We start from the raw sequence: 24,901 nt of genomic DNA, 5'->3' as shown, positions 1-24,901 counted from the left end.
ACTCAAACGCTCTAACACAAATTCCTACACTTTTTTTTAGATACAGAGACCATTATTTACACAGACACATACACCCTTGCCGTACAGGATGGCTCATGTTAAAACTGGCTGGTAAACTGATTCCTCACATTACTTAACTTATTTCAGGCTAGTTGCATTTAAAATAATTATGATAAACTGTCTCCAATTTCATAAAGCATTTCAAACTTTTTTTTAGGCAGCATAGTTTTGAACTTAATAAAAAATATCCATTAAAACTAAATTTAGTAATTGACTATGCACAGAAACAACAAAATAATCAGAATTAAAAATATTGACTTGTGAAAATTAACTTAATTGTTAGTTTTAAATACAATTTATACCCCCCCCCCCCCCAAAAAAAAAATTAGAGAAAGACATAGCCTATAAAATGATTTCTTCTTACAGGTGAGGCATATCTCGAACATTAGATAATTCCAGCAGAGGTATGTTAAACAACTATAGTGTTCAGTCCTGGATTAAGATTACTTGCTGACTGGTTTAATTCATCCATAACTCACATTTCCCACACTCACGGGGTCAGGTCCTCTGCAGTTAGGATTAGAATCTGAAATGCCATGACTAATAACATTAAATAAATAGTGCTTTTCTTGGTCTTGTGTGTTCATTTGGGCAGTGTTTAGGTTGGTCTTAGGCATCAGACATGACATCTATGTCCTCAGATCCGTTCTGTTTGGTGGCAATCCTCCAGCGGTTAATGTGGTGGCTTCCCTTCTTCTTCTGTGTGCACTCCGGGCCCTCTTCCTCCAGCTTCTGTCGCTTATACTTGGTCCTGCGGTTCTGAAACCACACCTTCACCTGAGGGGAGCACAAGACAGGACATCAGTGCCATAAACGTTTTGGTGAGTATGGCTACACAGTTGACAGTTTGCCCGTCATAATGGTAAAGGCAACAGACTGTGAGTGATGCAAGAAAGTTCAAACGCATAATCGAACCATTTTTACACCACATGACACGCAGTCCACGACGAGACTACGTTCGAATTCATTCATGTTATATAATGATACTATGTAAATTTTTTTACACTTGTTTCAGAACTGTGTTGTGTAGGCCTATCAGAAGAAATCCAAACGAATACGTTTCTTCAGATAATACCATATAAAACATATAGATTTTACATTTTAATTTAATTCAAATAGCCTACATCCACTAATAACAGATTTTCAAAATATAAAGCAGGCATTTAGTGTATTAGGCCTTCTAATTAAAAAGACGGGTTTATTTTTGCAACAACGCTGGTTCACATTTCACACATGTCAAGAGATTAATATGCCTACTGGAACATAGGATAGCTGAAAACAACCGCGCAGAAGTGGAAAAAAATAGCTTAGGCCTATTATTTTTATTTTATTTATTTCTGAAGTGGTCTCATGCGCACTATATATTTAATACATTCTCAAGATGCTGACTGAATCCTGAATCGCTTTCCATAAAACATAGACTTAGCCTATAAATAAATAAAACAATTCACAAACGTCACGTGGCTATAGCCTAGTATTGGCCAGTATTTTACCAAAATTGCCTCTCTCATTAGATGTGTGAATAGCCATGTCAAGCCTGTTTGGTGTTATTTTCGTTTTTAGGTTAGTTTTTGCAATAAAACACCACCACAAAAAAAGTATAAAAAAGCAGCAAGAGAACATCATCATTCTCAGCGTCAGACCTAGATTTTGTAAATTAAAATATGCTATGTTGCGATGCTTTAAATCATGCCAGTTGACGAGTTCGAAGCCATATGGCGAATGTAGACGAACATAAAAGAAAACAATTACTTTGCCACCGTTTGGATTTTTGGAAATGTAAAACTCAACAAATCAAATATATTTTCTTCTGACATTTAAAATTATGTTTTAAAAATCATCTTTACATCATTGTTTTAACGGATCAGGGTGAATGGGTTTATTCCTATAGTGGCATCTGTGCAAAGCAACTAATATCCCTCTGAAGTCTTGGCCTAAAATAAAATTATATCACAGTCAGAGCGCCGCAAACAACCCAGCGTCCTTTCAGACTCGGGGATTCTGGCCCGTTTCTGGATTTAGCAAGCAGCCCAAGTGTTGTTTACATTATCGTGTAGGCCAACAGCAACAGCTTGTCAGTACAACATTAATCATTCAAAATAAAGAAGTGTCTCGTTAATATACTCCCCAGTTTCCCTATATTAGGCCTACACATTTACTGTTTAAACATGTTTATCTTTTTTAAACGAACATGTAGTTCTGCTGCTCCAATAATTTTAATTAGCAATAGCCTACTTTTTGTCTGTAATTAGGCTACTTGTGAAATAGTTAGTTCCACGGGGCAATTTCTCTATTGAGCGGCTACCAAATACCATTTTTACTTTAAGTGTTTTAATAGATTTTATATGAACATGGGAACAGCATGTTGTTGTTGTGTGTTGTAGCATGCGTTTCCTCGTGTTTACCTGAGTCTCAGACAGACTGAGGCTGTTAGCGAGCTGTTTCCGTTCGGCTCCGACTACATAATGGTTCTTCTCGAAGGCGCGCTCCAGGCGCAGGAGCTGAGAGGGCGAGAACGCGGTGCGGATCCGTTTGGGCTTCCTCGCGAAAGGGCCGTGTAGTAACAGCGTGTCCTGTGAGACGTCGTTCCCTGAAATTATAATAATACTAATCAATAGAAGACAACTTGATTATAGCAATGTGATTCTTTTTGAGAGTAGTTCAGTGAAATTGAAGCTACAGCACGGGACAACTTGAAGTAATTAAACCCAAGAAGAAAACTAGCCTAAGAGGGACCATGAAAGCTTTCTGGGTTTAGCCCATATTTCAACAAAAGTTAACACCACTATCGACTTTATCAAAAAGTGTCAAAAATGCAGACTACCCTGCTTTAATGCCTATATTATTTGCCCTATAATTGATTAAATAATATGAACTATAGTTTATTCGTTATAATTTTAGAATATTTGAATACTGTTTGAACATTATGCCATTCCAACTTCTTTTTGAGCTTTTGTAATTTTAGCTATCCCTTCTATTTTAGTCTGATTTTTGGAAGTAGCCTAATTCTGTAAGAAAAGTCTAAATGATTGACTACATAATTGAATAGGCCTACTATTTTAAGCGATTTATTTGTAACTGACTAAAAAAAATATTTTTTAAAACATAAAATCATGGTAGCCTAATTGGCGGAGAGTTGGCTACCGCTAGGACATAATAAAATAGAATAAAATGTTTTTCTATATTTGTCTTTGTATATATTTGTCTATAAAATATAAAGTCCAAATAATGTAAGCAATTTGTATTATTAATGGCCATGTAACGAGTTAAACACTCATTACGCATAGCTTTGCAACCTTATGGAGTATAAAAATGTAGTCTGTCGATTTTAAATGTTCTCAGTTAAAAAGGTTTCACGATCAAGTGTTGTTTAACAGTAATTCATTTTTAAGAACAGCCATTATTTAGACTTTTTTTATGCACTTACCCTCATATATTAGATTCTTCTTTAAAGGTCATCACAGTTAGCTAAATTATTAACACTGTTAGCTTAATAAATATTTGACCTTTATATAGGCTAAGCGTTTTGTGGCCAATTAATTCAATTCAATTAATAGGCTACATTCGTTTACTTTCATCGTCTTTGGACAACAGCTTGAACACCAGAAGAGGACAATTTATCGAATGACCTATGGAAATTAAATAGTGATAATAATGAGCTGTAACGAGTTCATCAGAGCAGATTCGTCATCTGTCATTATCTCTCGTTGCAAAGACAGTGATTAGAAGGCGATAGCGTGCAATAGTATTATAACAAAATAACAATAATTAGGCTAAGTAAACCAATAAGGTAAAAAACAATTAAAGGTTAGACACTAAAATAGAGGCAGCAGCCTAATATTATGTTAAAAAAAAGAACTCACAAACGACATTAAGACTATATTTAAACATCTCTCATTTTGCCGTCTGAATTCAAGATCAAGCAATAACTGTTATCAGAGCTGTTCTCCAATGCTGCTACTATAAGCTCGAACATAATGCATTCATTTTGGGAGATATAACATTGAGCTTTTGTGCGTGGACAGCTTTGTCTAAATCTATGTGTCCCTCTTTAAGTATCGCCTCAGGGCATGGCCAAAGCTGTAAGCATATCATTTGTGATTTTCATTTGCAGCTTAACCGGAATTACCTCCCAATACAAACTCCATCTATCAGTGTTATCCCGCTCCACAGTGGTAATAGCCTGTTGCCGCGGGGGGCATTTATGAGAATTGCCCATTTCAAGAAAAGTTCAGAGAGACACGCACCGGCGCACAGCATTGTATTTTACCTATTCTATTATTGGACACGTATCCTAGGTACGTGTAAAAAATATGCAAAGGCTATTTTATTATTTTTATTTAGGTGAAAAAGTGGTTTAATATATCTCTTAATGCGCGTGGTTGACAAATATACAGAGTTGGATTCTTACCTTGAAACCGATGGCCAAAAAACCTGTTCCTTAAGACCCACGGGTAGAAATTGAGTGGCTCACGGTGCTGCGTGCCAAAGAAGTGCGGGTGCTGCAGGTGTGTGCTGCCGAGCGGGTGTGGGTGCATGCTCAGAGGCGCGTGGTTCACAGTCTCCGAAAACACCAGTTCAGGGTTTGGATAGAGCGCGCGGCCTGCGGGGCTTTGATACCCGTTAAGAAAACTGTCAGCAGGCGTCGAGTAGCTTAGGGCGGTAGGGCGAATGGGGTCTTCTGGTGTTAAAGGGTTTTCCTTCGCCACCAAAGACTCAATGGTAAAACAGCGCTTCCCCGTTGCCGAGAACATTGTCCGTGACGGTACCAGTACAGTCCAACAGATGAGGTTCGCCTTTACGTCCTTTCACAACTCCTTTAGTGACCTCTATCAGCAGCAGTATTTAAGTCAGACATAAACTAAATATAAAACACTTTAATGTTCCCTACTTTTGCCAATTGCTGTGTAATCCATCGATCCACGAGTGTCCATAAATCATGAAAGAAAAAGTGAGAATAGAAGCTCGAGACCCATGGATTTGGATTTGAGGGACGCCACACAGTCACAGTGTCGTGTGAGACTGCCACTCATTGGCGCATGGAGCTCGGGCGGTGGGCGGGTCCTATGTTCATTTGGGTCAGATAATGAACTCTATTAGTTTGATCATTCACTTCAATGGGGCTGCTTCCAACAGGTCAGTTCCTACGCTAGTAGATCATCAAAAACTATTTTCCTTGTTGTCACACTTCCAACTATGGGCTACGCAAGCCTTCAGGGTGTAGACTGGGCTACTACAATCTGCAGTTCATTCCAGCCTTTCGTTAAAAGGAGGCTATAGCAAAAGGTTTGCTTTTGAACTTTTCTTCATTTAACTCATTTAAATATATAGATATGGGCCAACATAAAAAGCCTATTTTTTTCCAATTAGGCAGCGACGATGCTGTGCCGTAGTGTTCCAAAATATAGCCTAGTACAATAGTAAAAACGTGGATTTTTCTGTTGCTTTGATTGCTTTTTTTTTGCCACAAAAACCACAAGAGCATATGAAACAAATATAAGATTTTTTTCAATTGAGTAAACCCAGAATACACATCCCTGCTGTAGCCTACTAAATTTGAAATCTTAATAATGTTGGCATCTACAGATTTGAGAGTGCACTAAATGCATTTGTTTAGTTCTCTGATAAATATGCCTGCAATGAGTTTTATTTATTATCATTCATCCAACTATAGGCCTAACTTACTTATTTATCTAGATGATAAATTAGATCATTTCGGTATAAAAATATATTTTTATTTAGGCTACTGAGCTAATAGCCTAATCATCATCATATTATTAATAATAATGATTACCATGCCGTTGGGAGATTATTATTATTAATATAACTATTATAAATAAAACTATTTTAATACAATACATAGCCCCTAAAAGCTAATAATAATAATTAGTATCACTATTTCAAAGATATAATTTTATTAGAACTATAGAATAAAGCACTTAATTAAAAAAACAAATAACAAAAAAAGAAAGAAAAAAAAGAAAACAGAAAACCGAATCAGCTCTGCATGACGCGGACATTACTGACCAGCCTAAAGACCTAAGTTCGTCTGTACAAACTGTTGGCTATTACAGTCATCGTTTTTAGTCTTTAACCAGTGCCTGTCGATTAAAATGGGAAATCGTTGACCCGTTTACGCAGTAACCTATTAACTTGGTCACTGCGTGTTTCCAGAACTGCACATCGATAAGATCTCATGTCAGGCCGAGCCGCCTACACCTGTTCCCGAACCCTCACCCGCGGGCAGCGGACTGGCCTGCTACAACACGGCATTGTGAGGCTTGTGCGACGGAGTGGGTAAATTATTGAAAATATTCCGTCTCAGCTCAGGGTTTGACAAGAGTTGCATGAAGAAGCCTTCAAGCGGCATACCTCACAAACTTCTGACTCGCTATTAATTTACAGGCCCATGTATATTTAGGGACTTGAGTGGCTGTTCAGCGACCGTTTCATGTTGTGTTTTTAAAGGTAATGATTAGGCTAAATGTTTGACTGGCTCGTTAACTCCAGTGCGCATTAGAAAATCATTACAGTGGGCAGAACAACATGTTGAGCGCCTATTTAGAAAGCAAAACCCCGTGAATGCGCACAGTCGTGCTTTAAGATGGACCTCTTTGCACAATCAAAGGAATAAAAACATTTGAACAATAAACAAAATGACCTTTATTAGTTGTTGTGCCAAGATCATTCAATAAATTGTAAATCGTTGAACGTCGAAAAAAATGTTTTACGTACTTGATAACTGACAAACATGAAGCATATTTAGTATGCCTACTATACATTATATGGCAAATAAAGCAACAATATCTTCTGAATTGGTCTTTGTGAATATTGTTTCCCCCGTCAAAACACAACTTTAGACTTTGCACATATCTGCCTTTCCTATATGTCCTGTTATTAAGTCAGACATACCACTTGTTAATTTGAGTCTTTAAATTACTTAAATTACACTTAATTAAAACTTCCAGTACTTTCAAGTGTCCTTGGCATTTAGTGTTTTGATTGGATGAGTGGCAATGGATCTCTGTTGCAGCAGTTGTAAACATTTTGCATGCATCCTCTAGTCATAAAAAATGAGTAATATTGACTTAAAGATATTCTCAATATCTGAAATGAAGGTGGTAGCATTCACATCTCTGTTCATATTAATTACTCAAGTGTTAGTTAATGTGTCTGTTTATTATCCTTGAGATGTGCAATGCTGACTTTTTGAATGGACCATCATCGGTTACAAAAACTCAGCATTTTAGTCTGTGCTCAACCTTTCTGACAGAGCTGTGTCCATGGCATTGCATAAAATGAGCAGTGAATCATAATTTGCACTAAATGTCTCACAAATTATATTTTCATATTTCATATCTACCCTATATAATTCCCCATGCACTTCAAGAACATGGTATTTTGGCATTCTGAAAAACATTTTCATAGATCTTTTCTGTGCCATACACAGACCTAAAGGTGCAATGAAGTGACAGGGAAAGAGAGAGAGACTCAATGTTTCCGTCTGCCACTCTTCTCTCTTGTTCCATAATTAAGTGCTCAAGGAATCTGTAATGAATGCTAATGGGGCAACCAGCCATCTGCACAAACACAGAATTAAAAACTACCATGCTGAGAGAGAGAGAGAGAGAGAGAGAGAGAGAGAGAGAGAGAGAGAGAGAGAGAGTGATGGGAGGATGGGAGACAGACTTAAACCTTTCACCAAAAGGAACCCTAAAGGCAGCAAGGCAGCTCTCACTTTCTCTATCCCATCCCCTGATTTCAAGTGAAGCAAGACACTCAGATTCACAGCACCTCAAAAAAGAAAAAAGAAATAAAAGAAAATAAAATAAAAGAAGAACTTAACCACTATAGGACACACAAACATGCAACTCTTATGCAAGCGAGATATGTACCTACTATTTGAACATATTTTGGACACGTTAAACAGCCAAAATTACATTAATGCGGGTGGACTAAATTCTAAATATTTATTATATATTACAAAACAATATTATTTGATTGTTTTTATCATTTATGTTATATTGCGGCCTAATATATTATTTGAATATTTATGTAATATATTACATAAATATGACATTTATGTATTTTTATGTAATTATATTTCAATGTTTATATTTTATGAATTATATATAAATATATTTTAATATATAACTTAAATATCAATATATAATTTAAATATATGTAACTATGTTCTGTTACAATTTCCAAACCCTCACATTCATCATTGTCCTCTCATATTTGTCTAACCACAAATAACTAGCAGTTACTGTTATTTCCTCAAATTTGAACACATTACTTGTGTTTGGAGTTTCTGTTTGTCTGTCCTGCTGTCCGCTGCTTCCCTCTAGTGGTGGAAAATGTGTATTTGGAAACATAAAGGAGAAATTATGGTCATATGTATTTTAATTAGTGCATGAAGAAGAAAAAAGGTTTTGTTTTAAGAGCATTTATTCTATATGAATATTATAATATTGTTCAATTGCAGCAGCAGTTTGTACACCATGTAAAATAGGCTACATATCATTTTATTAACCCTTTACCTGTCACCCCTCCTTTTGATAATTTACATTAAAATGCACTATACAAACTTAAATGGTTGTAATTCAAGAATGCTTTGGAATATAGACCTAAGTTTGGTCTTGTTTTAATGAAAACAATCAGCAGATTATTACTAAAGTGAAAGCACTTCAAAAAAATAAAGTATGAAAAAGTTATGGAAGTTATAATTTACAGTAAATCAAATATACTTTATTAATATATATATTTTTAATATAAAATAAATATTTTACAAAATATTTTTTATTATAAAATTACTATAAAATGAAAGCTATATATCTAACCAAGTTGTGTTCCAAATGTAAAGTTGATAGCACACAAATTGAAGTTCCCATGAGATTTTGTTTAGGCGTTATACCAAAAATAGCCACCGGGTGCCATTGAATTCCATTGAATTTAATTGTATACATTCTGCCATAACAAATTAATACATTTCTATCCAAATATCACTTCTGTCACTAAATATGGAACCTTGAGACTCAGACCTTTCTGACAATATGTGTTTTGTCAAGATTAGAAAAGGTTTTGATAATAAATTATGAAAGATGATGCCCAAAAGAGGAGGAGCCTAATAAAAAATACCGTTTCTATGGTAACGCAACGTCCAATTTCAAAACGGTTTTCACAGGATGAATTCTGAGTTCGTAAGCTTTCAAATGATACCTAATTTATGATAACTACTAAAATATGTGATATAATAATAATAAAAAAATGATATATATATATATATATATATATATATTATACTTTTTAGAGGACTTCTTACTTTACTTTTTAAAATATAATTTTATCTTTTTTTATTGACAAATACTAGATTATGTTTTATTATGATCTTTTAGCACTAAAAACCAAAGTTTCAATTATTAAAAGTGTGTGCGTCGACTTTTTGTGACAAAGGTCAGAAACTCCTGTAATGACGTCGATTTTTTGAGGCGCACTCTTGTCATAAATTCATATGTTACTGTTCATTCATAATTTGTAAGAAAAAAACAGCGCTAAAATATCTATTTAGGAGTCTTAGACCTTTCCAACGATATATAGTTTGTCATGACTAGATTAGGATTTAATAGTAATATAGTGAAGTAAATTTAGGTTGCCCGTATACGGGCAGGTGACAGTTATGGCATGCTGCTTGCTTAATAACAACCTTAACATGACAAGGTGAAGCCAGTGGACAATAGTGATTTTCGGACATCTTAGATTCAAGTATAGCCTATTTATATTTCTATCTTTGTGGAGCATCATAATACAAAGGAATAGTCATGTAGACTGTGCGGACAAGACAAGACAATACACTGCCTCTAATTGATTTCAATTCAACTCGAAGAGCATTTAACACATTGGCCTAATATGTATTCTTTAACAGTTTTGTAATGAGATACCATTATTTGATGAATTTTAACACAAACATCGGAGGATTTGTTGAAAGTGGACTTTATTGTGTATCTCTTTTGACATTTAGAAACATTCATACTAACAAGAATAAATAAATGAATAAATAAATATATAAATAAGTCATAAATTAAACAAACAATTATAACCTCTATATTTGACAGTTAGAAACATTCATACTGACAAGAATAAGGAAATGAATACATATATAAATAATTAATAAATTAAACAAACATACATCATTTTAAATCATGTCACAAAGCAAACAAATAGATCATTATAAATATCAACCTCTTTGCGCATTTAATTTTTGATCTTGTTCTAGGATGTAGTTGAGGAAGTGTCTAGGAGACACTGGTGTGTGCCATTGGTGTGGGTCTGCTGGTGTTGCATGCATGCCAGGAAACTCAGTCTGTCAAATGGATAAAGTACAAGATTCTGTTAAAATGCAACCAAAAATGCATATCTAATTCAGATGATGAAAACAGACTTTATTTTCTTCATTGTGATTCCTCATTCAAAAAAAAAAAAATTTTTTTTTATTTTATTTAGCATACATTAAATCAGTTTAGTTGGGTCAACACAATTTAGGATTAATTTACTAAATTAAATTAAATAGTATGTATAAATTACCTTCCTAACATTTGTCAAACTAAACTTTTTATGTTGGCCCAACTTAAAAAAAAAAAGTTTACTGTTGTTTAAAGGAACACTATGTAACCGTTTTTGTTCAAAATTTACAATATAAATTTACATTACAGATTTACATCATCAATCTTTCTTCTAAAATGTCTTACGCTGATTCACTATGGTAAGTTTATTATATGTGTTTATATTTTGATTTGTATTTATTTTGTGTAGCCTTTAATGGTCATTTCCTTAAATAGAGAAAAGTGCTCCAGCTACTATGACGTGGGAGTGGCATAGGTTAGCCGTCTCACAACAAGCGAGAAAAGTTAACATGGAGCAGCTAAATCTCAAACCTCCAGGGAATCACCCATTATAAAAAACGCAGAACAGAGGAGAGTCTACTCGCAAAAGAAAGATCATAATAAAACAAGAATGAACACTGGCTTGGCTTTTCGGAGATGGAGAACTGAGTGATTTGAAATGCTGTAAAAAGCGTCGCAGAGATGACGTTTTTATTACTCAACAGGTGAGTAGGCCTAAGGTATTTTATTGAACATATAAATTGCCATATGTAGCTCTCTAACAGAGTGCATTGTATGATCTGTTATGAATGGTTATTTCATTGGTTGTTGTAGAGCTGTGCTTGAATCTATTTTCAAGGAAGTACCGTGTCTATTAATGTGTAGCCTAGCTATAGCTACAGTAACGTCTTCAGCTAGTCAGCTTGAGTCGAGATTAATCTAAACTGGTTATATCTCTTAAGCCTAGTAGTGAATGTTTTATGAGCAGGTTAATCTCTCTCTCTCTCTCTCTCTCTCTCTCTCTCTCTCTCTCTCTCTCTCTCTCTCTCTCTCTCTCTCTCTCTCTCTAATCTCTCTTTTTGTAATGAGAAAGAAACATATTCATCCACAGTCACGCAGAGCCGAATCACAACCAAAACAATGTTATTCCGCTGAAATTAATGTAGCCTAGTTTTTTACCACTAGAGGGCTAAATAATTTGAAGACTGGTACTGAAATAGTATTGTTATTATACTCACTAAATTAAGCAACACTTCTCACACTCACAATCTCATAACTATCACAGCTCCCCACAAAATCCCAAAACATTACAGTAACTCTTCTAAATATCCAACATAGCATTTTTTTTTTAAATATGTTGCACATTATTCATGTCAGTTAACTGCTGTTAATCATAACGGCTTTTCCTCCCTTAAGCATAATTTCCTGAAATATTAGGCAAAAATGTAATATTAGGGAAACATACCAGTCTCTCGAGGAATTCTTCTGAAGAGGCAAGGTTGAGCCTATGAAGGCCAGTTGAAATGCAGTTGAAAACTGTGCTGTTCTAAAAAATGGAAAGACGGTTTAAGCACAATTTAGTAACGAGGCAGCCTAAATAAAGCACATGGAAAATCGAATCATTAATAAATGACGCACATCACCTAACTGAGGTGTGGTTCAGCGTGATGTAAAATAAACATCTCTTACCATACAATGGTCGAATTGGACACATTTGCATGCTGTTTCCTGGATGAGAAAAAGAATCCACTGTTATTGCTTTATTAAAGTAGACTTGTTGTCCTGTATAAAGCAAAATCTTTCTAAGTCTAGCAGCAGCAGGATGAGGATTAATAATGAGAAGACCTGCTGTGTCAAAACAAAATTTCTTCTTTTGGTGGCAAAAGGTTTTCAGTTTACAGATGGAACGATCATGCAAATGGAAAGGAAGTTTGAACAGTGCACAAATGTGATACTATCTCATGTTGTTCTGATAAGCATTAGTCTGTGGTTCAACAGCATGTATGAGACCCAGCGTATAAACGTCTATATGTTTCAAGTTGTGCACATTCTGGAGCCCAGCACTCACTCCAAAAGCTCTGAATCAAGTAGATCAAAAATGGGTTGTGAGTACTTACCTTTACCTTATCGCAATTTTCTGTGCAGTTCTGCAAATGAAATGAAGAATGTCAGATTATTTGAACATTTATATTAGAAATGTGTGATTTTCAAACGTCTTCAAAAGAGTGAGGTTTGTAGCATGAATTGTACTTACCAAAAGTGTTCCACCGTTCTGCAGTTTTATTTTTCCCACCAATTCATAGAACTCAATCTGGAACTCTGACGTAACAGAACGAATCGACCTCTGAGCAGAAAGACCAATGGCCAGCAGAAATACGAAGCATACAATGGTATCCATATCTCTACGTTGAGTTGTCGTGAATACGTTTTAAATTCATCTGATTGATGTGTTTTCAGTGCTTCAGCTTTTAAGCTCCTGAATACAATGGAGTAAAAATTCCATAGAGGGAAATCCCTTTCATGCTGGGTACTATTAGTCTTCATGCCCACAAACACAATTTTACCCAATGGCAAATGGGTAAATCTTCTGAATCTCTCTGTACATTTATCAGCATCATTGTGAGAATGTCCATCAAATCGGTTTTGGAGTTTGAGGCATACATTGAGAAATGACTCTATGCTGGATGAAAGGTTATCTCTCAAAAGGGACTTTTGAACTAATTTACTTAACCAGCTTTCCTCTTTATTTGCATGTGAACAACATATCATTTCAAAAGCTCCTATAAATTGTTTAAAAAGATTTGACTATAGACTGCTCTATGAATTACAATTTTATGAATGTCTATACCATGTATTACATTATTGTGGTAGTTTAATGTTAATGCATCACAAAAATATTGGTCCTATGGCCAGCATGAACGACTCACTGAAAGCAAACAAATGATTCTGACATAGCTAAAAATAAGCACAAAATTGAGATGCAACAAATTTTTTTTTTTCTAGTTGTTTTGTAATTTTATATATATATGTGTGTGTAAGCAATATTTAATGTAATAAAATTATATCCACCCTCCCCCAAAAAAGATTTACTGTACTTAAAACAAATGTTTTTAAAAAACTGTTGTAAAAATAGTAATGGATTATATAATGGTTGTTAACATAATGCAATAAACAGCTCTTAAACAATCAACACACACTTCCGTCCTCATTTTTTTTTATTCCGTTATCCAACAGCTCAGAAAATCTCTTGCAACATTCTTAAACTTAAAACTCTATGCAATTTCTAACCATTTGTTATACATTTGTAATTTTCAAACAGTCTAAAAATAATCACACAGACTGCCTCCAAAACCTGACCGCTTGTGGACTGATAAATCGAAATGAGTCAAAAAACAAACAAACAAAATAGCCTAGCAAGTAAACCAAGCAAGGACGAGTCTTTTTCGAAGAGTCTTTGTGACTGATAAGAATTTTTGACAATAATGATGTATAATACTTCATATCCTGAGGATTTTTAAAGAACCTTTAACAGCCCTTACACAGGAAAAAAACATTAATATTAAGGTGGGAAGTGTGTAACATAACTGTTAGAAATAATGCCGGGGGGTTTCTCCCCCGTCTGCCATTGGTTGGATAAACAGAAAGTCCTGCCTCAAACTCACACCACAGGTTGGGCCAATGCAGCTGTCAGGTGTTAAGGATGAATAATTAACCTATAATTGATATGAGAAAGAATTTAAGCATAAAAAACTGTAAACTTCAACTTGCTTTAATTCTTTCTCTATAAAATCCATAGAGCAACACACTTTATTGAAGAAATGAACATGTTCACCTAAATCCAGATGATTAAAAGACAATACTTTTAAAGACAATCGTAATACACATGAAAAACCTTTTTAATAAGTGGATTAATAAACAAATGAATCACTTTAACCAGAGTGATCAGTTGACTTAACTTAAAAAAGTGAGGAAACTCATTGCAAAATATGAAGTTATGTGGAATTGTCAAGTTCATATAACTTCATTTTTCTTTTCAATTACACATGAAGTTTATTACTTAATTTTAAGCCAACGGGTGGCCTCACTTTTTCCAAGTTAAGTTGAGTTTACTTTAAAACAAATTTTCACTGACACATTGAACTTGACGCGTAGAAAGATTGAATAGTATTAACGTGTAAAACATAATCTTTGTTTTATTTACAACATCAGAAAATCTTGTCTTATTCACATTTATCAGAGCAGTTATTCAACAATAAACATCCTTCGGGAGTGAGTGGCGCTAATATCCAGTGAGATTAAAATGGCAAAAGAAAGTGAAAAGAAAGTAGACAGTTGTTCTGATTGTTTTGACTATTGTGTATGACTTTATGGAGACAGAAAGTTACTATTAGTCTAGCTCTGCTCTTTGTGTTTGTCTGTTGTTTATACCATAATAAATGAGTTGGACTGTTTTTAGCCATTCTTCATATGTTTCTGCTGGCAGGCTGTTGGAACATGTGAAGTGAAGAGCTCTCCAGATCCTGTAGAAGTGTTAAGACAAAGGCTTCTGTTCAAACCAACTGGGAGAGGGAAATACAGAAATAGCTTCCCAATAACTTTTTTTTTTCTGGATTACAATGAGAAGTGAGTGCAAGATTAGCCGCTTTCCTATCCAAAGAGGAGTCTTAATGCGGAAGGAGTATTTTGGTATAGAAAGCGACACCGAGCGAGAACTCATGGGGTTATGCTCCAGTAAGTCTACAGTTGCAGTGGCTCCCTATGCTGGGATTCAAAGCACTGATTCAGGAGACCAAGCTGACAGCACCACGCAAGCGTCAATTTGGGATGATCAAACCTCCACGGACCAGGCTGATAAGAACAAGGCCGACCCTGGGGTGTGGAGCAGGGGCGCTAACCGTCCTGCCAAAGGCTACCTGGAGCCGCAGACATCCAGGGAGGAAGAGGAGGACAGCGATGAAGATGAAGTGGTGGAACTGCTGAATGTCTCTGACAGTGAAGGAAGCCTGAGGAGTCAGTATCTGGATTAGCATGAGTATCAATATGCACTATTAGACTAAAACAGATTCTGTAAAGATGGAGTCGCTGAAGAACTTGTATAGAGAAAGGTCTCTTGCGAAGAGCTCATCGGTCTTCAATTTGTGGATCCAAGATGTCAAATGTGGTTTGAAATATAATTTCAGACACAACCTTAAAACTCTGTGTATTATTTACAGTATATTTCCTACAGACTTCCAGTCATCTGTATCAATCACGTACGTTTCTGTTTCTCATGCCTTCCTTGTGAATATAATATAAATAATTAATAGTAAATTAAGTTGAATATATTGAATATATTTGTTTAAACAAGCTAAATCAATTTCTCCTAAATCTTATATAAGAGCTATTTTAGGTTTAGTGACGGATGATGAGAAAAAGAAAGGTTCCACAAAGTCAGCTCATTTGTCACGGAATGGGTTTTCTCTTTCTTCCCATAATTATTCAGTCTTGTGGGAAGGGAAATACGGCCAGGTTATAATTACTCATACGAGTATGGTTTGTTAAACTGTAGATTACTTCTGAAAATAGATAAACATTTTGCTTGAATAATGGCAGAATGAATGAATCATGAGTTGGTTGGTTGCAGATAACAGGGTTTCCTTTCCTGCAACAAGAGAATCTGATTAGATTTTTTTTCTGTGAAATCAGGGGAAACCCATTACTGGCATTTGTGAACCTATACCTGCATATTCTCTTTGGGATTTGTGTCTCTCTCATGACATTTACATGCATTGGGGCAAATTGAATTTACAACCCACAAAAAGTATAAGAAACCAAGTTGATTCAAAAATAATTTTGTAAACTAGACAGGTCCTTTCAAGGCGCAATATTCATTCAGATATCAAGGTACACTGAATGAGATATAAGAAAATATGTTAAAGGTATACTTGTCTGGAACTCACTATTTTATTAAGACAAAATTAAATTGAAACATGCTTTTGTGATGACAGATATATGTTGTTTGTGCTTCTTATAACCATGGATACATGAATATATGTCCTAGATTTGCTTATGTTATCTTCTTTTTTTTTACAAAGTAATTTAAAAAGCAGATAATAGGTTTTACACTTTTGTGAAGGAGGATTTCAACACAATGGAAGTCAAATAAAAATGTGCATAATACATTCTGCAGTATGGGGCCCTCAAGTGGTTGGAGGCCTCTGGGCACTTGGTCTTTTGGTGTGTTGGATAATCTGTGCCTGGTTTACCAGAAAATAAGCAATAGTTTAGAAACGTAATCCATTACATTACAGATTTTAGGTAATATAATCATAATTACTTTTTGATTACTTTTAGATTACTTTTGACCTAATTCGTATCAAATTGTCAATTTTATCACATCAAATTGAATAGGATAATGTTGTACCTTATTGATAAAAAATACAAAGAGAAAGAAAATAAATTCCATTCTTTGTTATTAACAACATGAAGTGCATTAAACATTACATTACATGCAGGGTTTCCCAGAGGGTTCATGAAGGAACAGGGGGTTTTGAGTTTAATGAAAAGTTACATAAATCATAAAATTTTTAAATAAATAATTTTAAAATACAAAAGCCTCCCAAAGACAGTAATACATTGTTAAATGACCTACTGATTGATAAGTCAAATAAAATGTGTTCGTCAGGAGTTTATTCCATGATATGCAATTCTTATCCGTCACAAAGTCTCTTCGAAAAAGACTCTTTTTTGCTTGGTTTACTTGCTAGGCTCTTTTTTTTTTATTTTATTTTTTACTCATTTTGATTTATCAGTCCACAAGCGGTCAGGTTTTGGAGGCAGTCTGTGTGATTATTAGTAGAGTGTTTAAAAATTACAAATGTATAACAAATGGTTAGAAATTGCACAGTTTTAAGTTTAAGAATGTTGCAAGAGGTGCACTATTTTCTGAGCTGTTGGATAACAGAATTTTTTTTTTTTTTAAATGAGGGCGGAAGTGTGTGTTGATTGTTTAAGAGCTGTTTATTGCATTATGTCAACAACCATTATAAAATCCATTACTATTTTTACAACAGTTTTTTTTTAAAAACATTTATTTTAAGTACAGTAAATCTTTTTTGGGGAGGGTGGATATAATTTTATTACATTAAATATTGCTTACATACACACACACATATATATACAATTTTTTACAAAACTAGAAAAAAAACATATTTTTGTTGTATCTCAATTATGTGCTTATTTTTCACTCAAAAATGAACAAATCAGTTGAAGGTAGCCATTGACTACCATGGTGGTGGTACTGTTCGGTTACCAGCATTCTTCGAAATATTAAAAATGTTGTGTTCAACAGAAGAAAGAATCTGTAATCAATTAAAGTGTAATTGTCTGATTACAAGTATTTTGAAACAATATATTCTGATTACAAGTAGGCCTACTTAATTTTTGGAATCTGATTATGTAGGCTAATCCAGATTACATGTAATCAGTTACTACCCAGTCACACTTATATCTCAGTAACTGCACGTTTTAAGTCAAGAGCAGTTACACAAATTGTGGAATTAGAATAATAGGAGTAGGGCCAAACTGCAGCTGCAATACCATCATATTTTTGCTATAGCTGTTAGGAAACACCCAATAAAACCACATTGTTCGGTCGGGCTCACACTTCCTCCAATTAAATAAAAAACAACCTAATTGCCCATTTTGTCACATATGACCTTTGTGTGTTTAGCTAATCTGTTCTCATTAAGTAGCTGCAGATTTTCACTCAATCTGAACGAGCTGGGAAAAGTCACAAACATACGCGCTACTGCCACCTGCGTGTCAAGTCAAGCAGTTCGCCACCTGCACTCATTTACTCCTATCTCTGACTGTTACATTAAGCACTGATATAAACAGTTCAGCTAAATTAATGTGAATGTATCTCTTTTCTCAGTGTTTACTCTGGGAATCTCCTGCTGCGCACATTCAGAAACCGACTTTGATTCGAAATGGCACTTGCGTCGGTCTAATGGTCGTTGTTGTCGTTGAAAGCTTGGGAAAACAGGAACGGCTCAATTTCCTGAGTAAAAGGCCTCATTGAAATGTTGCACAGAGCGTCGCATTAGCATAAAGTGCTCGTTTTAAGTAGGGCCTCGCCTTGTGCTCCTTTCAGTCCATCTTTCAGTCAACGCGTTAGAAGTCATTGTGTTCACATAGGCTACTAAACCTTTCACAAAGACACAATAGCGTGCGTGTACTTCAAACGCTAGTGATTAATGTTAATGACCATTAGATGGAGTGGACGCACATTTCGCTGCAAATAAAATGCAAAACCGAACGTTTTACCGTTTCCACGCTAAACTCAAATCTTATGTTCCTTTCTTAACTGTTTAGTGGCAAGAGAAGGTGGTTTTTTTCTACATGGAAGGTGAGAATCACGTAATTGGTTTGTCATTTTTGTCAGAGATTTGAAACTAACCGTATAGGCTACTCTAAAAAAGTGGTAGGCTAATCTGCAATTATTAGCTAGCCTACATAAAGGAGCTATTTCTACCTGAACTAACCTGGCTTTATTGGTGTAACACAATGGGTTTAAGTTGATTAGGCTATACAATATTTGTTCTTGAGTAAAATAGCTACTCTTAAAAATAAAGGTCCTCCAAAGAACCTTTCAGTGAACAGTTCTTAAAAGAACCATTTTTTTTCTTAGTGTAAAGAACATTTTAATAATCTAAAGAAACCTTTTACACTATAAAGAACCTTTTGTGCAATGGATGCTAAAGGTTCTTGGAACCATTGATGCTAATAAAGAACCTGTATTCTTAAGAGACATATAACATTTGAGGCTATTTTCCCCAGTTGTAGTCCTCATAATCAGTATAATTAGGCTCAGTAAATATCAGTATAACCAGTAAAAATGGCTTACACACAGACACATTCTTTATTGTCTGTTCAGGATTTCACCTGTTTGTTTGTGCATGATTATTAACCAATTGTATCCCTTGATCCAAGGCTTTAAATCTGTGTTGTGAGGATGAAGGGAGCTGCTGTAAGCTAAGGGGTGTTAGATAAGAGGATGATGCATCCCTGAAACAGTGAGACACTGTGCTAATACTAGCAGTGGGGGGCACACGGAGGCCCTGAAGGTGGTTTGTGGGGGTGAGAGATGACTAATTGGAACGGTGAGCTCTCCTCCCCTTTTCCTGCTGCTTCTGTCCTGTGGCTTTTCCCAGGGTCCCCCTCCCTGTTGGACATCTTGGCCTACTGCGAGATTACATCAGATCACATCACAGAAAGTCTGTCTGTACATAAACGAACACTTGCATTCACGTACATCCACACAATCAGTCAAACTGACGAGGAAGAGAGATGGGTTCTTGCTCTTACTCCTCAAAGCTCTCTTTCTTCTTTACTCTCTCCGACTTTATCTTTATGTTCTGCATGACATAGGGGCTGCCAGAAGTACCTGTTTGAAGAGGATTTAGGATTAAGGAAAGGAGGTCTCCATGACAGTGCTCTCATAATAGGCTTTATTCTTCTATAAAGCTAGTAATCATGTGAAATGGAACCCATGGGCCAATGATGAGTGTTGCAGCACAGAAATCTTCCTGTAAACTCTCATAAATATATCATCAAAGCATTTTTCTTTACCGCAAGGTGAACATTTTATTGTTCAGAAATGTATGGATTGTTTAATTTGAGTTTTATTTTTAATTCAACATTTTACTGTGAAAACTATTTCATGTATTTTCATGATTTGTCATCACAACATTTTTTCTTTTGTCAAATCAACTTTATGCGATTCAGAGAACATAATATTTTGAGCTTATGTTGATTGAACCAATCTCCTTCATTGTATTAACTCAATTTTTTATTTCAATGAACTCTGAATGTTAAGGCGACCATAGGTTATCTACTTTTTTAAGTTAAACCAACAATCATTTTTTTACAGTAAAGGTTCCATATCCAACCCTAAAGGGTTCTGTCAGGTGCTTCATATCTCATCATGGGATTGTTTTGTGGATTTAGTTTTAATTAATTCATTTTGTTTTGATTACATTTTTCAAAATCTTTTCTACACTCTTAGAAAAAAAGATTCTAGAACCTTAAAAGGTTCTGTCAGGCACTTCATTTATAGTCATAATATAACCTTTTAGGGGTTCCCATTTGGATTAAAATTTAATCAGTTAATTTTGTTTTAATTCAATTTTTCACTGGAACAAATTTAACAAATTTAAATAACATGTTAAACGTGAAAGTATTATGCAATCATTTAGCTCTCTGGTGCTGTTAGTTCATTTTTGACTGAATTTTTTTTTTTTTTTTTTTTTTTTTTTTAATATGTTTTTACTTCATTTGAGGTTTTGGCACTTGCTGTTTGAAAGAAAACAATTTTGGACATGATTAAAAAAGGTCAAATGGTCCTGACAAAAAATAGCCACACATGTATTGTTCGTGCAAAAATGGCTGCAAAATATGTATTTCATATAAAAAATGTAAAAGGTATTTTTGTGCATTTTTCATAAAAATAACACTTCATCAATAATCTGCCAAGTGTCGTCTTAAAAAAAGAGACCAAACTTAAGTCTGTGCTCCAAAGCATTCAAGATTTATGACAGTTTAAGATGGAAATTAATTTTTCAGGTCTATGCTCAAAAAAGTGAATAATGGATAATAACTACTGCATAAAAATTATTTAGTACCATAAAATCCCCTAAAAATACAAAATATTAAATAAAAAACATTATCGAACTAAAATATAGTATTCATTTCATTGAAATAATCTGTTTTTGTAATTTTAGAACTTTTTCTTTTTTGCATGAAGCATTCCTTAAAATTGAGTCAATAAACCCCACTGAAACTTTTTGTCTAAGACTTGCATCATGAAATACAAATCCACAATAGTCCATGACTTCCTGTTTCAGACTGAATTTCCATTCACCTGCAGGGTGAAACAGACAGAAAGGTCATATCATATAAATTTCACTCACTTGACTTTCCTTATCTCTGTTCATTTGATTCAGTGTTATTTTAATGATGAAACATTATTCATTGAACAGATTTCTTTAGGCTTTCTGTATTCTTGCCTTTAGGGCTTAACTGGATTAAGAGAGTGGAACAGAAACATTGTGACGAGTTTGTTAACTAGTAATCAGTGTGTTCTTAGAGCAGGATTACTAATCCGTCCTTATCAAGACTATTAGGCCAGCCACTGCACAAAGCCGCCATGCTAACGGGCTTTAGCATGTCTTAGTCTGCTGCAGAGCAGAGACAACAAGAACACACAACCATGTCTACAAAGCTCTGTCTACAATGGAGAGACACACTGCCTGGCTCCAACAGCTGCCCTTGGAACTCAGATAAGCTCTTTTTTGTCTTCTCACCCAACTTTGTCGCATCAGCAAAGTTCAACAGTTCCAAATGAGTCGAACTGTGCTCATCATTTAACCCGTGGAGCTCTCCTTATATAGCATCATAGAGGTTTTTTGATTTTAACATTTTTTAGAGCTTATTTTGTGTTATAAATGCTTATTTGCTCAGTTTTTATTGTGATTGTGAAGGCCATTTTATTGTCTTAGGAATTATGTATTATTGAAAATGTGTTGCAAACTCGACTTCAATTATCCTCCTGATAAAAATATATATATGCTTTTAATTACTTATATACGCATACGCATGAATTTGGATTTACTATCTTTACAGTATATCTCTATCATGTTATCATTCATTTGATCATATTTTGGATTATTACTGCTGATATTTTGTGTTGGTATGCAAGTATATCAATATAAATTAAAATAAGACATTCAAATTACTTAAACTGAATCTTATGACTTCTAGTTAGCTACTCTAACTGATCACGTTATACTGGATATTGCATGATATATACATACATACAGTTTTTTGTTTTTGTGATGGACACTTAATGTTTACATTATGGTTTAACTTAAAAAACTAAGTTACCGTCTTGCCTTAATGTTGAGTTCATTGAAATATTTTTTTTAGTTAATACAATGAAGGAGATTGGTTTAATAAATAGAAACTCCATATATTATGCTATCTGAACCACATTATTTATTATTTATCTAAGTTGATTGGACAAATGATTAAAAAGTTGTGATAACACATCATGAAATTTTTTTTTTTTACAGTGAAGAGATGCATCAAAGAACATGAATTCGTTTTTAAAAATATATTTCCTTTATTTCTTCCATATACAAACGTTTTAACGAAAACAAAGATACCCTTATAAGAGCAATGGTGTGTAATAGAAACACCTTAAATATATATCTATTAATTAAATATTTGTACAAATAGAGTACTGTGTCATCAAGAGAAAATCGAATATGTACAAAAACATCCTGTAAAAAAGTAACAGCGAGTGAGATGTTCTCAGTCTTGAAGTGAATCGTCGATGTCGATGTCTACATCAGACTCTTCTGTGAAATCTCTCTCCTCATCCTCTCTTCCCTGTGACCCGGGGCTCTTTGGTGGCACAGCGAGTCCTAGTTTGGCTAGTTTGGCTTGTTGTTGCTCAAGACTCTGTTTTCTCCACTTGATGCGTCTGTTCTGGAACCAAACTTTAACCTGGAGTTACGAGAAGAAAGAATGTTTAATGTCTGATCTATAGATGTTTAAAATAAATGTAAAACCGGAGCTCATTTCATACACTGTAACAAAGTACATACAATTTTCAACTTTTCTTCATAGAAGTTAGCTATACAAGATTTAACTCATGATTTAAGTTGAAATTACTTAAATATCCAAGTTGAATTTAAGTAGGGCTATTGCAAAAAAGAAAAAGTTTTACAGTGTAGCTGATGTGTATTTACCTGTGCTTCAGTGAGTTGGAGAGCAGATGCCAGGAGAAAGCGCTCTGATCCCACCATGTACTGCTGCCGTGCGAACTCTTTCTCCAGTCGGGACAGCTGCTCATTGGTAAAACTTGTGCGCATGCGCTTTGATTTTCCTGCTTTGTGTTTATAGTGGGAGTGGACTGCTGCTTTGGCCAGTACAGCATCTGTGCGTGGAAAAAAAAGTTACATTGGTTAACTTAGGGCATTAAACATTGTTCCTTTATCTTGGTAAAAAATTATTCCTAACAGTAGGCTCTATCTGTCCAACACACATACCTTGTGAGTACATAGCTCCACGACATGTCTGGTAGCTATAAGGCGGGTAGCAGAAGACGGGATACCCACTCTGCGTGTGCATAATACTCTGGTTGTACGCAAAGTGCGGTATTTGCGAGTACATGTGTGCCGCTAATGGGACCGCAGAGCTCGAGACTGGCGCTTGTTTGGTTATGTTCCGATACACACTTGTCCTGTCTCTCTCCAGATGATCAGGTCTCGCGAGCAGAGCGTCGATTGTGAAGGATTTCCCTGCGCTCTGCTTCGATGAAGTGGCATAGTCCGGATTGAAAGCCGCGTGAGGGCGCATTGATTGTCCAAAGTTTTCATAAGCTCTTCCAGGCGTCTGCATGGCTTCTGTTTAGGTAGGTAAGAAGTCCAAAAACCTGCTTGAAAGTTATCCGCCGAAGAGATGTTCTCGAGCTTGTGAAGAACGGAGTGGAATGAAGCTCGGAGAGCCGGTGGCTCTTTTATACCTGCTCGGGGGCGCGAGGTGTGAACGACCCCCAGCGCGCTTTTGTCTTTTTAAGTGGCAGATGAGTCAAACGAGCGGCTCTACAAGGGATCCAATTAACTGATGGAGTTGTAACAAGCTGAGATTGTCAACTATCCTAATGGCCCTCTGCACTACATGCCCCCGGAGGTAGCCCAGAAACACATAGAGGGGGTCAAGAGCCGAGAGCCAGGAGGTCCAGATTTACTACAAATTCCTACATGGCTGTGCGCCACAGAAACGTCCTATGTGAGAGTGCATTGATGCTACCCAAATCATCTTATTTCATGTATTCAAAGGGTACCGCCGAATGCGACACACAGCGGAACCAATACTCTCACATTCAGAAGTCAAAGAAAAGGAAAAAAAGAAAAGAGAAAAACTACTAATCACATTACGCTCAGCCCGTACATCTCTATGAAAGCCCGTTGCCAGTCTTTAAGACTCCAGATTGTCACCCAAATATTTGATTCGTGGTTAGTGAACTAATTCATAATATTAAATGAAACCCTTAAGTGTAATTGCCTAAAAGTGGTGCTGTCATGAGTTCAGTGAACTTATTAACCACTTTGAAGTTGATGAAGAAAACCAGATTAGTTGAAACTCATTCAATCAGATAGAACTGGCAGAAATGATTGTGATAAGTTAATTGGATTGAAACTAAGATGTTGTTATGGCATAATGATGAAAAGATGTTTTACAGTGCAGAACACGGTAGCATCACACCTACGTGTTGTGGATAATGTTATAGAATTCACTTCCAGTTTCAGTCTCGAGGTGTCAAATGAAAGTAGGTATAATAGTGAAAAATCTTCCACTGTGGTTCATGTAAACACATTGATCAGTTCTCCTCCCTCAATCAGGCGCTGGCG

General features: G+C 35.3%; 2 protein-coding genes across 2 annotated transcripts; both read right to left on the bottom strand.

Annotated features, from left to right (window-relative positions):
• Positions 1-405: 405 nt before the first annotated feature.
• Positions 406-5,099, bottom strand: emx1 (empty spiracles homeobox 1). Its single transcript, XM_056248029.1, has 3 exons — positions 4,472-5,099; positions 2,466-2,650; positions 406-837 (listed from the first exon to the last, which is right to left on the bottom strand). Exons 1-3 carry the CDS (start codon positions 4,812-4,814, stop codon positions 670-672), a joined length of 696 nt encoding a protein of 231 aa, XP_056104004.1. The 5' UTR covers positions 4,815-5,099; the 3' UTR covers positions 406-669.
• Positions 5,100-22,581: 17,482 nt separating this feature from the next.
• On the bottom strand, positions 22,582-24,499 carry noto (notochord homeobox). Its single transcript, XM_056248028.1, has 3 exons — positions 23,537-24,499; positions 23,237-23,424; positions 22,582-22,991 (listed from the first exon to the last, which is right to left on the bottom strand). Exons 1-3 carry the CDS (start codon positions 23,886-23,888, stop codon positions 22,797-22,799), a joined length of 735 nt encoding a protein of 244 aa, XP_056104003.1. The 5' UTR covers positions 23,889-24,499; the 3' UTR covers positions 22,582-22,796.
• Between the last annotated feature and the right edge of the window lie 402 nt (positions 24,500-24,901).

The sequence above is a fragment of the Rhinichthys klamathensis genome, unplaced genomic scaffold (genome assembly GCF_029890125.1).
Source record: "Rhinichthys klamathensis goyatoka isolate OS25496 unplaced genomic scaffold, OSU_Roscu_1.1 h1tg000053l_1, whole genome shotgun sequence".
NCBI lineage: Eukaryota > Metazoa > Chordata > Actinopteri > Cypriniformes > Leuciscidae > Rhinichthys > Rhinichthys klamathensis.
The sequence above is the reverse complement of the archived record's forward strand: the minus strand, read 5'-3'. Positions and strand labels throughout refer to the sequence as shown.

Excerpts from the sequence above, each read along its gene's own strand:
- emx1 (XM_056248029.1), bottom strand. The coding sequence starts at position 4,814 with ATGTTCTCGGCAACGGGGAAGCGCTGTTTTACCATTGAGTCTTTGGTG. Across the intron at positions 2,651-4,471 it reads TTTTGGCCATCGGTTTCAAG|GGAACGACGTCTCACAGGAC; the intron begins GTAAGAATCCAA and ends TTATAATTTCAG. Across the intron at positions 838-2,465 it reads TCAGTCTGTCTGAGACTCAG|GTGAAGGTGTGGTTTCAGAA; the intron begins GTAAACACGAGG and ends TGCTCCCCTCAG.
- noto (XM_056248028.1), bottom strand. The coding sequence starts at position 23,888 with ATGCAGACGCCTGGAAGAGCTTATGAAAACTTTGGACAATCAATGCGC. Across the intron at positions 23,425-23,536 it reads TGGAGCTATGTACTCACAAG|ATGCTGTACTGGCCAAAGCA; the intron begins GTATGTGTGTTG and ends TTCCACGCACAG. Across the intron at positions 22,992-23,236 it reads TCCAACTCACTGAAGCACAG|GTTAAAGTTTGGTTCCAGAA; the intron begins GTAAATACACAT and ends TCGTAACTCCAG.